This window comes from Prionailurus viverrinus, chromosome D4 (genome assembly GCF_022837055.1).
Source record: "Prionailurus viverrinus isolate Anna chromosome D4, UM_Priviv_1.0, whole genome shotgun sequence".
Taxonomy (NCBI): Eukaryota; Metazoa; Chordata; class Mammalia; order Carnivora; family Felidae; genus Prionailurus; species Prionailurus viverrinus.
This window is the reverse complement of record NC_062573.1, coordinates 74,837,952-74,851,256: the sequence shown is the minus strand read 5'-3', so window position 1 is coordinate 74,851,256 and position 13,305 is coordinate 74,837,952. Positions and strand designations below refer to the sequence as shown.

General features: G+C 41.7%; 1 protein-coding gene across 18 annotated transcripts in view; it reads right to left on the bottom strand.

Annotated features, from left to right (window-relative positions):
• TRPM3 (transient receptor potential cation channel subfamily M member 3) overlaps positions 1 to 13,305 on the bottom strand; it is an 812,479-nt gene that overhangs the window by 212,482 nt on the left and 586,692 nt on the right. For all 18 annotated transcript variants that reach the window (XM_047830956.1, XM_047830962.1, XM_047830951.1 and 15 more), the window contains exon 6: positions 5,864 to 6,035. In XM_047830956.1, the coding sequence (XP_047686912.1) occupies positions 5,864 to 6,035 (172 nt within the window). The remainder of the gene's footprint in view (positions 1 to 5,863; positions 6,036 to 13,305) is intronic.

Genomic DNA, 13,305 nt, shown 5'->3' with positions numbered 1-13,305 from the left:
TAGGTGATAGTTACGGAGGTTATCATAATATTCTCCATTTTTTTTTGTATGTGAATATTTGTAACAATAAAAATGTGTGCAAAAAATATGCTCAGGACTGTAAAGTCCCATTAGGCTGCTTATATGCTACTTTCTGGAGCAGGCCCTTGGTTGTCTTTTAGCGAATACATATTTCCTGCACAGCTACTATGTTCCCAGCAATGTGCCAAGTTGCCTCCATGTACGTGACTATGTGGACAGCAATAAAATAAATATGAGTTAAGTGTTGATTATGTACCTTTGTTTATTGAAATAGTTCAAACTTAGTATATGTATTTGGAAATGTTAACCAAAGGTGTGGGTCACCTTTGATAATTCTCTTAGTCACTTCCTTGAACCTCAGTCTAATCTTTTAGATGAATGATTTTATGTTCTTGTGGATCTCAGCCACAGCGTGGCTTTCATCCACAGACACTGATAACACTTCTGGGATACAGGTATACAGGATTACAGAGTACAGATGGCCTCACTCCCTTGCTCTCTCTCTTCCTCTTATTTGCCAGGCAAAATCCCAACAGGTGCCTAACCCAATTTTATGTCTGTTCCACTACTTGAGCTGAACATGGTTGCAAAGAAAACACACAGCCCTGGTGATTCATGCCTCTTGAAATTCACCACCACAAATGCTGAGTGGGACCATGGTACTGTGGGGTAAAGCCACATTTCCCTGGTCTAGTCACTCTCCCTGTCTCTACATTAACACAGTTCTTTCCTCTCCTTAATCTCCTCTATCTGCTCCCCTTCCACACTCTTTGCTGATCATCTCCTCTATGCTTTTCTTTATAAAGCAACTATCTGCAGAGAAAGTACCTGATCATCCCAGCAGAGAATGTTCTGTCCCACCCACCTCTGAGCCCATAATACTTTGCCTTCCCTCCTGCTTGGAAGGGATGGATGAAACTGTCCTTGTCCTAAGGCCGAGCTCTTTATTTGTGCATTGAATCTCATCGCCTCCTTCTCTCATAGGGACTCTGTCTCAATTCCCTAGAGATGGGTCCTTAAGTCCCTTGGTTTTCTGCAAAAGCTTACTCCTTCGGGGCTCTCACTAGTTGCCTTGTTTTAAGAATACATGTGTCTACTCCTTGCCCTGAATGCTCATTTCATTAGCAAGTCCTCTTCAATTCTGCCTTCACAGTATGTCTTAGGACTAATATTGTAGGATTTATATGAGGCACCTAAAACAGGCAAATTCATAAAGATATAAAGTGGAAGAGTAGTGACTAGGAGCGGGAGGGAGTGGGTAAAGGGGAGTTAGTGTTTGATGGGTACAGAATTTCAGTTTGCAAGGATGAAAATGTTCTGGGGATGGATAGTGGTGATGGTTACACACCATTGTATACGCACTTAATGCCATTGAACTGTATGCTTAAGAATGGTCCAAACGGTAAGTTTTACATTATGTATATTTCACATTAAAAAAAAGATCAGTTGAGAAAATATGTATACATATATTTGAATCCAACCACTTTGTACCACTTCTGTTGCTGCCATTCTATTTCAAACCACATTCAAACCACTGGGCATTTGTCCCACTTTAGCTCTCCCCAGAATGTTCTCCCCACAGTGGGCACCCTGACTTCATTCAGGTCTCTGCTTATAAGTCACCTCATCATAGAGGCCCTTCCTGACCACCTAATCTCCATCATCCTCCCAATGCGCACGTGTGCATGTGTGCAAACACGTGCTTAAAGGTCCACAGTCCTATACCTTCCTCTGCTCTCTCTTTAATTGTTCTTTTTACTACCAGACATCATATATTTATTTGTTTACTCATTTACTTATTACTCTGTTTGCCCCTCTTGACTTAAGCTCAGTGAACTGTCAACAGCTGCTTTCCTCGACCTTAGCCAGGACTGGTGTATAACAGGGGTCCAAGAAATACCTGTATCCTAAAAGGCAGGCTTGGGATTGTTAGGTTTGTTAGGCTTGGAGACTTTGCATGGTAAATGTGAAGTTTATGAAATTGCAGATGGAAGAGTGTTCCGAAGCAGGTAACCACTCAGGTCCAAAAGGATTCTCTTCTAAAAACAAAGTCCTTCAGTTACGAGCAATAGTACTTCAGAAAGGACTGCTCACAGCAGGGGAGGGCAGGGGAGAGAAAAGGTAACAGGTGCCAGAGTGCAGAGAAAAATCTAAGATGCTGGTGCTTGTAATACACTATCATTAATAATTGGCATCTTGCTGAGAAAGGGTTTAAAGGTCTCCTGAGCAGGATTCACTTAATATTTAAGAAAAATACCTTCAGAAGATGACGTCATTTTAAATAAGAAACAGACTTGCTGAAAGGCTGTTGTGGTTTGCAGTCAGTCCTAAGTGATGAGGAAGATTGGCATTTTGATAAGAAAAACTCTGAGTGCGTTCAGACATCCCTGGTGTTATCCGATGTGTAATGGGTGACAAGCCATATTATTGTGGTCTGGGATCTCTTTTCATGAGACCAAGCTGGGGCCCAAAATGGTGTTTTAGATTTAACTTTTGAATAAAAAAATAAAAAAGTAAATGAGGTTTTTTAAAATGGGCTTACAAAGTTTTATTTAAAAATATGTTTTTAATGTTTATTTTATTTCTGAGAGAGAGACAGAGACAGAGCATGAGTGGGGGAGGGGCAGAGAGAGAGTGAGACAGAATCTGAAGTAGGCTCCAGGCTACCACCAGAGCTCTATGCGGGGCTTGAACCTATGAACTGTGAGATCATAACCTGAGCTGAAGTCGGATGCTTAACCGACTGAGCCATCCAGGCGCCACAAAGTTTTATTTTTAATAGGAAGAACTACATTACTGCTAATTAGTATATAAAGAAAAAAAAACAACAGTGTTCACATTAGAAAGTCGAGTTGCTGTTCTCAAGTGTTGACCAGGCATGGACTGCATTAAAGCTTTGTATTCTTACTTCCACTCTTTCCTGTTACAACCCGGTCAACTTTCCCCCTTGTTAGTCCTGTTCTGGAGGCTTCTGTGTTCTCAGGGGGCACTTGGCTGCTAACTGAATCAAGGCCTCAAGCTCCTTCTCTCCTTCAGGGAGCACTGGGTCACTCCTTAAGCTCTAAACACTTTTCTGCTCCTTCTGTGCTTTGTGGTGTAAATGCAGTAAAAAGAGAAAAAGATTCATGAGTCGCTCACTTGGTGGGTGACCTGCAATCATGGTTTGCCTGGCACTTGGGGGACCCAGGGACATGGGGCTTTCAATGGTAAATCTAAGACAGTCTCAGGCAGCTGAGATAAGCTGATCACTCTCACGACGAAGTTTAGGGACAGAGCTGCTGTAAAGCTAACTCGTGGTACATTTCACTACAGCTCATGGGCAAATTGCTGACCTAGAGCCTTTTTATTTCCTGTGACCTCAGAGATCTCCCCTGGGTGTCTTTAACTTCCTCTTCCCATTTATTTATTTTCACTGAATGAAAGCCTGTGGGTTTCTACGAATCCTCAAATACAGTTCCCAAAGAAGGGAGGAAAATTCTGTTTATAAATTATGATAATTCCAATAACCATCTGGCTCCCCCTGTCCCCCAACCTTGTTCCAGTTTACTGTCACTTAACCCACTTTGGGGTCTCATCCCCTACTGAAGACGTAATCCTGTGTGTGGACTTGAAGCCGTTCAGGAGTCTCTAGCCTGCTTCTCTGACCTTGTCCTCAGCTTGGTACCTGGGTACATGCTTCTCCCCTCCTTTGAATGGGCCCCTACTTGTCAATGTTTCTGTGTGCTGCTTCCTGCGTTGGTAATCCACCAAGGGTCCACGCTCTCTATAAATGGCACGAGGCACATGCAGAGGGTCCTGACTCCTCCAGCATCCCTGACATCATGACCAGCCTTGGCCTGCTGTTTGACTCCATGTTGCTGGGCCCTGCTCCTCATTGAGGCCAGGTCATGGTACAGGAGTCCCTCTGGGCCTCCCCGGCAGGGTCATCCACACATACAGCACCTCTGTGAGCTTTCGAGAAAGGTGCCCTTCTAGGCACATAAATTACAAAAAGGTGTTCCCTCTAGGATGACTAATTAGAAAAAAAGGTCTCCTTTCCTTGGGCAGCATGTAAGGTGCAGAGCTTGGCAAACAGAGCCTTGGCTGGGTTTTAACTTCCCCTGGCATCCCCTTAGTTGAGTATGTACTTTATATAGCCGCATACCTAGCTCTCCTAACTACTGACTAACCAGCCTGGCTGCCACCAGGTCCTGGCACAATGACGTGCTTTGTCTGTCTGAACAGATTTTGCCTCATTGCTGAGCACTGAACCTGACTCTGAATTTGCTCTTTGTCTGTCATGCTCCCATCCTGCATCTTTCGGGCCACTCCCATCTAGGGGCTCATTCGTAACCTGATGGTGTATAAAAACTAATGCTTTAGCCTATCAACATCTAAACAGATACCCCTGATAAGACAACATTTGCCCTTCCTATCAACTATCCTAATACAATCCAGTTTTAGTATCACAAAACCTACTACCCATTGGTTATAGTGCTTTATTACATTTGGTCTCCACGGGTTTCTAGATTGATTCAAGTCTTTTCTATCCTTTTCTTTTTCCAAAAGATATTGATCTTGGGATAATGCTGCTTCCTCTTTCCAAAGACAGTTGGGGATTCTTAGATAGAAGACAGTTTCCTAATACAGTATGGACTTCAGGCCTACCCCAAGATGTACGATTCCAGACTCCTCTGTGAAAAAGATCAAAGTGTGAAACCTGGCTGCTTCAACAGGAGTAACACCTAAAAGGTGGAACCAGAAAAGAGAAGTATAAGAAAGAGAGAGGGTGAACATCCCAGTTCTGGGAGGAAGGTGGGTCTGGCGAAGAAAAGCCATCCTGGACAGATGCAGAGAAAAGAATGGAGAGGAGAACAGCCGTTTGGACAAGCTGAAACACTTCACACTGAGCTTTCGGAAACTTATCCAGCCAAAGAGACTCTTTTGCTATTTGGAACTGCAGGCTTTGAAAGTTGAAGCAATTAGATCCAAGTCTCCCTCGTGGGACCTACGATTACCCTGAAGCTTGAGCCTGCCCGGAATCCTCCTCCAGCGTTACTTTGTGGAAACAAACTGAACTTTATTTTGTGAGGAGGGATGGTAGATTATTTTCATACCTCTGTTACTTTTAAATGGAAGCCGCTTCACAACGTGGGGAGCACTGCTGTCTCCACGATGGTACCTTTCCATAGCTAACTGTGGGCACAATAACATGTGAATACTTAAGAGGTAGTTTTAGTGCAACCACCAGATATGTATTATGTGGTGCACATATGTATGCACATATATATAACTACATATACTTTTAAAGAGGAATAAATGCATACATCAAATTAAGATACCAAATGAAAGTTCATGAAGATGGTTACACAAGATACTTTTGTTTACAGAACATCAGTTGCCTTGAAATGCCTTTCTACAGGTATAGTGGAGATCAAAACCTGTGTGTATGTATATATACCTGTGTGGTGTGTGTGTGTATATATAAAATACTTTAGCCACCAAAAATAGCTTAATAAATAGAAACAACTTCTCTAGGGTGCCTTTTTTCCTTAAAGTACCGTGTAAAGAATGTAGGACAAGTCTGGAAAGGGAAGTATATCAGCATGCATACATCCCAGAGTGGGTTGAGTTGTTCACGCCTGACAAACGTCCACTCATCCTGTGACCACACGTCTTATGCGTCTAGTCCTCTCCTCCAGACGACTTCCTCAGGTTCTAACCACTGGCCCAGCAGACACATAATGATCTGCGTTTGAAACTTGCTCAAGTGTTTATAACATTGCCACAAGGTGTACTTTGAGTTGCTCACTTTCAGCATGCTTCGTAGGAGGCGCGACAGTAGGAAGGGTAGCCTACTTACTTGTGTTTATCTTCTGGAGAGAAATATGCTTTTCCAGTTGTCTTCTTAGCTTCACCTCGGCTCCGTATTTGCCAGTGGTACCATTGTCAGCCAGAATGAAGTGAGAATGCATGCTGTTGAGCACAGTGAGCTTGCTCATGGGGTTGGACATGGTCTGATATGGCCGCACAACCTGCAGTGTTTCAAAAGGAAGAGGCGGAAGTCAGAGAACAAAAGGGCAAAATATGAAAAGGAGAACCAGACAGAGAGGAGACAGAGAGAGAAGGAAAAATCAGTTCTTTGGTACGGTGAAAATATTAGCACAGTGAGTAGAAGCAAGTGTTACAGTCAGTGTTCCCCAGTCCAAGCAAGATTATAAAGAATAATGTATATATTTATATGCTGGATTTATACAGAAAACAGAGTTTGTGCTCTCGTTGGGCTCAAAAACTGCCATGTGAATGATGGTTTCATGTTGACGTCGATCTTTTGTCTGCTGATGAACCACAAATAATTTTAACATTTAGTAATTTTGGTTTTTTTCTTTCTCTTTTACACAATGTCCATATATTTTTTTAATGTTTATTTATTTATTTTTTTTGGGGGGAGAGAGAGAGAGAGGAAGAGAGTGAGAAGGGAAGGGACAGAGAGAGAGGAAGAGAGAGAATCCCAAGCAGGCTCTGTGTTATCAGCACAGAGACTGACTCGGGACTTGAAGTCACAAATCATGAGATCATGACCTGAGCCAAAATCAGGAGTTGGACACTTAACCAACTGAGCCATCCAGGGGCCCCACATGACATCCATACTCTTAATAGGCACAGCAGAGCAACCATGGTTCTGGAGTATGGGAGGCAGGGCGGGGTTCTCTTTCTGTCAAGCCCATTCAGTAATCTGAAGGTCTGTTCAGTCAAAAATCAACACTGTTCTTATTAGACACCTTATCTAAGTGGAAACGTTGACTATCAAATACCTGTCTCATGAGATGGATATGCATCAAAGTGTTCATCTCTGTCTTTTTTTGTGGTTGCATTATTTTAATTTTGTGGCGAATTATATTACCTAAAACAGTCATTCTTAGGGTGGTCTTTCATATTTTTGATATAAAAAGAAGAGCAAAACCTATTGTGAGTTTTAGTTGCCAGATCTCGTTGCTTTACATACACCATCTATATTCCTTGCAACAATCCTGTGCGACGCTGTTCTGCTGACCTTGTAGATGGAGAAACAGCAATGGAGGTAAAATAGGTTCTTCAAGAGTGTATTACACACAAACCCAGAATTTACACACAGGTCTGATTCCAAAATCTATGCTTACTATGTTTACTCCCCTTCCCCCCACTGCTTAGACACAATGGAAACAAGATGATGTTTTGGAAATCTCCTAAGATATTTAGGTAGAGACTTCGTTCACGACCATAAAATGGAACATTGGATGAGCGCACTATTGCACAGACCTAGTATAGTTATCCCTGTACTAAATCATCATAATTGACAGACTAGAAATAAATGCTACAGGGTGTTTATTTCCTGCCTTTGTGCGCTGTGTACATTAATTATGGAGTTGAGATGCTCTTGTTAATGTTTAGTGTGTAATAACTCACCATGAAAAGCTGTAGTAAGATTGAGTAGTTTGTTAAAGAAATTACAAAGTGATTTAGCAAGGGCAGTCTTTAATAGTAAAGATCTCATAAAAGTCATTTTTTAGATCTTGATGCTGATTTCAAAATCCATTTCTATCTGCCTGGCAAACAGAATCTACTCAATAAATAGTGAATGAATGAACAGGAAAACTTGAGACAGGCATGCTTTTGTTCAAAATTAGAAAAAAGAAAGAACCCTCTTTTCTGAATTGTTTGGGAATTGATCTAATCTAAATTTAAAATGTGTAATTTTAAGCTTTTGAAATATCCTTCATTCCTTTTAATATATGTCTTATTTGTTAATGTAGCATTAATATAACATAAATTCATAGCTTCATTTTAGTTGACTCTTAATGATAAAGGAAACTCATAACTTTTTGATTATTGTTTCCAGTAATGGATGGGACTTTTTTTTCCTGTAACCGAACAGCATTCAATTACTCCTTTGTCTACATGAGCGAATGAAAGTCCCCCAAATACAGAGAGAGTGGTGTGCTAACTCCATCCTGAGTTCTTCATCACTGGAAGAGTGGGTCGCTTGTGGTTGAAATTCCCATTTTGTTGTTACTCATTTTTGATCATAAAACATTCATTCTACAGCAGAGTGCAAGTTAATAAATATTAATGCTTTGTTGAAAGAGGCTTAGCAGATGGACTTTCTCCTATTCTTAAAGTGCCTCTGCATTGAACCTTTGGACAAAAGAAAACGCTGTAGTTACTGTTCTCTCTTTTCCAAGGCACCATGCCAAGAAGGAGGAAGACCCAAAGAATTTCCTTGAGAGGCAGGGGACAGCGGATTTTCTAGAGGTTAAACTATGCATGATAGTGAATCCCAGACACTTGTTCTAGGTGAGACATGAGAATACATTTTCTAATTCCTGGGAACTAATTAAGGACCATCAGTGAACAGCAAATTTTTGAATGAATAAAGTAGTGAAAATAATTCTGGGTCAACTGACATAACCACAATCTGAGAAGAGAACACCAATAAATCATCTAACTATACTCTCTATGTATGTTTCCTTCACTACAGGATTCTAAGGACAGTGATGCTTCAGTCTTCTGAGTTTTGACCTTCTTTCCTGGTGAAACATGGTGTACCAGCTCTTTGGAAATACTGTCCATTTGAACCAGTCATGGCTAGAGGGTCAAATTTCCAGCATCACTCATCAATTTTAACTTCTTTGTCTAACTGCTCTCCATTTCATTTGATCTGTATGAAGGTAAGTTAGAGGTGCACATATATCGGTAGAGATTTTGTTTGCTGTGTAACAGGGGATATACATCTGAAAAATAACTAAATGCCCTAATTTATTTTCCTGTCATCACTGGAGGAAGATCTGCTGAATCCTGGAAAACTTGGAACATATGAGCCATGGAAATCCGTTTGAGTCCCCTTCGTTCTGCCAAATGGCTGTGTGAATCTGAGGCACACGTTTTTAATCTGTGAAAGGGAAATGATAAAAACCACTTACCTCGTGGGGGTTAGATGAGATTTGAGGTGCAAAGTACCTGGCACCTTGCCTGGTTCCTGGCAGGCAATACATAAATGTGAATTCTTTCTCAAGCTCGGCTTTATTTTACCAACTATACTAGCGAACAAAATGACAGACAAATCACACCGTCTCTTGTTTTACGCAAGGGATTTAAATCAATCAATAGAAGTAAAGGAAAAAATTAGCAGTCAGTTGGCAAAACACACAAAGTGTTTTCTACTTTGTCACCTCCTCTCAGGCCACTTCAGAGGGTGATGATCTGGAATTGTTTGTGGGTTAACTGCAAAGGTGGAAACGACTTCCCAAATACTTCAGAAGAGGAATGTGTCTTGGCCTAACTTGCCTACAAAATCCACTTAATATTCTTCATAACAAAATACCAGCAGTCTATTCTTATTTGAGTTACAATTTGCATATCTACAAAAGATTTGCTGATCTTCCTGTTATGTTTCTCAAATAGGAAAATAATAACATCTTTGTGCCACAGATGAATTCTTCCCTCTGACAACATTTTGGAGGTAATGCATCCATTTTTATTGTTAAAGCCTCATAGAAAAGGATTTTTTTGGAAAGTGTGTGTGTGCGTGTGTGTGTATGTGCACGTGCGTGTGCATGAGAGTGCATAACAAGAACAAGTGTGACATGTTCAGGACTTGTAGACAGACTTGTAGGCTCTAGCTTATTTTTCAGCCAGTTTTTTCTCAGAGAATCAAGCCCTAATGCCTATACATAATGGACCACCTCTCCTAAGAATATAGGATGGTCCAGGTTATGTACCATCTTTGAGAGAATTAAGAAAAGAGTCAATCAAACAATTTTCTGTGTTTATATTTCAGATGAGGAACCTGGGAGGAGAAAGGCTGAATGACATCAGAAAGGCCTACATATAAAGGGGTCTTGCATGATTGGTAAATACAGGACTATGTATACCCAGAAGGGAAATTTGCTTAGAAATGGATTTTAGATACTGTGCACTCTTTGGGTATTATGGGCTAGGATACCTCTAAGTGATAACATTTTGCCCCTCTTTCTTGTCCCTCAAGGGTAGATGAGAGACTTCTTCACTCTTTAATACATTGTATACCACTGTGTATTGGCTGATTGGTAAAATTCTGGTTCCAAGGCCTCTGTGTACCTTGACTCTGAAAGAGAAGCCATGAAGTGGAAGGTTTGTAAGAAGTTAAGGAAGGTGAAGGCCCTTTATGTCATGCGCTTGTCACTATCAATGCCAGGAGAGGAACGCTCCAGAGGCGCCATGGAAAATCTCAACATTCTTTATGGGTGGGTGTCAACGTGCTGCATTTCTTATCCCTGGATGGGCTTAAGTAGATCATTTTGGAGCTGATCTAAGATACCTGCTTGAGTTTTCCTAGCTATTTTCACATGTGTTCTGGTCTCACTCAGGAGTACTCAGTGGGAAGTTAGGAGATGGAGGTTCTAGTTCCTTCCAGTTACTAATGTGTGACCTTGGGCAACAAGTCTTTCAACTCACTCATTCCTTTGTTTATTCACTCATTAAGAATGTCTTGAGGAAATGTATGTGATGACTATTGGGCTGGCTTGAGGAAACATATAATCCTGCATCTAGGTAATGTCTCTCACTAAGTGTTCAAATTATACGTATTGAAAGAAACGTTTTGGTTGGTAGTTTGTCATAAAATAGAGGGTTTGACTATAATTTCTGAGGGCTTTCTACCTGTAGAATTGAGTCTGGACAGCCTGTGTTGAAAAGTACATTTGCTTCTTCCAAGTGAGTACAGAAAACTGACACAAAGGTGGTCCACTCATGTCCTGGGGTCTCTTTTCTTTGGTGGCCCTTTCCACAATGCAAGAGCAGGGTGCTCATCTGCAGCTCCTTTCCTGAACAGAACTGACTTGAGCTAACCTGGATTTTTGAGTCATCAATCACAGGCCTTGGGCAATCCCTGAACTTACAATCTGGTGAGGTATGTATCAACATGCCCCTGGCAAGTAGCAGGCTAAGGGACATGTGGCACATTGAATCAGCCTTTCCCTCCTAACAGCACTATGATTTCACATTAGGCAGGAAGAAAAGTAGCGTTCATTGACCGTTTATTATATGTCAGGTACTGTGATAGACACCTTCTCATAGATTAATCCATTCCATGCTTATTTTATAGGCAAAACTGTAGATGTTCAGAGAGGTAAAGTCTCTTGGCCCAAATGTGCCCCACTAACACCTTTCCTCTGACTCTATGCAACATGTAGAACTTATGCTCCTGTGCAGGCCAGGAGGCATTTAGAGGGAAGATGGAAGGCCCAGCCTGATTTTAAGTTCATAAAGGATATTCTGATTGGTTTTGCTGCTGGACATTTCTGCCAGTGGCTCAGCTGAGCGCTAAAATCCTTCTGACAGCTGATGAGATGATTTCCAGATGGGTCACCTAGAACTGCATAGCATGTAGGGGTCAGGAGAAGCACTAGCAGGCAGTGAGATGGGGTCTGTGCTTTGGAGAAAGAGAAACAAAGGGGTGGGACAAGGTTCTCTTAGGATCAGGCCTGAGTCTCTGGGAGGGATGAGGGGATACTGTTGAGACATGGGCAGCAGCCTCTGTGTCGGAGATAAAGGAACAGGGGGGCTGGGAGGATGAGATGAAAAACAAATAAAGGAAAGCACTGTGTGTCCTCAAATCATAGCGAGGTCTGCGCTCACAGGGACACTGGGCTCGTTATTTCCTATTCAGCCAGCCCGGCGGTAAGTCTAGGGATAAAGCAGGGTCATATGAAACCCAGATGCTGCCTCCAGCCCAGCAATCCAAACAAGAAACCAGCAAACCCAGGGATCTATCCCGAAGAGGGCCCAGATACCTCAGCTGCATATTTCCTACCAAAATCCACAGGATGAGCAATTACATCGTTCCACAGCATTTTGAAAACATGTCCCTCAACTCATGGGCTTGCAGAGGGTTACAGTGTCCTCATTACAGGCTTTCTGTTCTAATGGGCTCACTTCCCTTTGCCCTGTCCTGAGGGGAGCCATGGACGATCCACATGAAGAGCCTACTAGCAGTGGGAAAATGACCTTGAGTTCTAAAAGGGGTTACTTGCTTGAGAAGTCACCACATGTCAGTGGGGTGATTTTAATATATGTTAAAAAATTCTCTGAAAATCTTCCCTTTTGGTCTGTGGTGGATTCAGTGACTCACTTCTAAGAAATAGAATAAAACAGAAGTGATGGTGTATGACTTGTGAAACTAGGTCATAAAAGGGTTCCTTTCAGCTCTCCTGGATCATTTACTCTGGGGGAAGCCAGCTGCCATAATAAAGCTGCCTTCTAGAGAGGTCCACATGGTGAGGAACTCCTACCAACAGCCATGTGAGTGAATCATCTTGGAAGAAGGTACCATATTCCCATTCGATCCTTCATATGATGCAGCCCCAACTGATATCTTGACTGTGACCTTAAGGGATGCCCACACCAGAACCACACAGATAAGCTGTTGATACATTCCTGATCCACAGAAACCATGAGACAACAAATGTTGTTTTAAGCTATTAAGTTTTGGGGTAATTTGTTACACAGCAGTAGACAACACAATAGTATATTAATGTTATGTTGAGACTTCAAAACGTGTTCTCTCCTCTCTATTCTGGAATCACTGGTGCATTGTAATTTCATGACCTCTAGAGCCCCCTGCATCTTTCCAGGGCTCCAGTCAGCTTTGGGGCTGTGGAGGGGCTGCCATCCTCCACTGTCTCAGTACACCTGTCTGACTCCTCACACCATCTTTTCTCACTGGGAAGATGGTCTGACTCCCTCACCTACACAACAGCAAGTTGGGTGACCCTACACAGGTTGTTACCCTCTGCATCTCAGAGTCTCCATATGGAAATGGAGATTAATGATGAATATAACCACCTCAGTGGGGGTACTGTAAAGATTAAATGAGATCTAAAACACATATATGCATTCAAATAAATGATTGCTATGATCATGGAGAAGTCAGACTGCATCGTAGGAAAGGATGTGGTCTTGGGAGCTGGATGGCCAAGGCTGAAATACCAGCTATGTGACTTATTAGTCATGTAAGATCGGGCAAGTTACTTAATCGTTTTGTGTTTAGTTTTATCATCAGTGATACGGAAGGATGAGAGTGATGCTAAAAGCAACAACTTCTGAATGCCATTATAAGCATTAAATGGTCATCTGTGATGGGTGCTGACATTTTTAAGCTCAACAAAAGTGGTGCTTTTATGACAATTGTTGTTGTTGTTATTATTATTATTATTATTATTATTATTATTATTATTTCATGGATAAATGCTAAACGTCCAGGCTGACACTTTAATACCCTGCCACCAA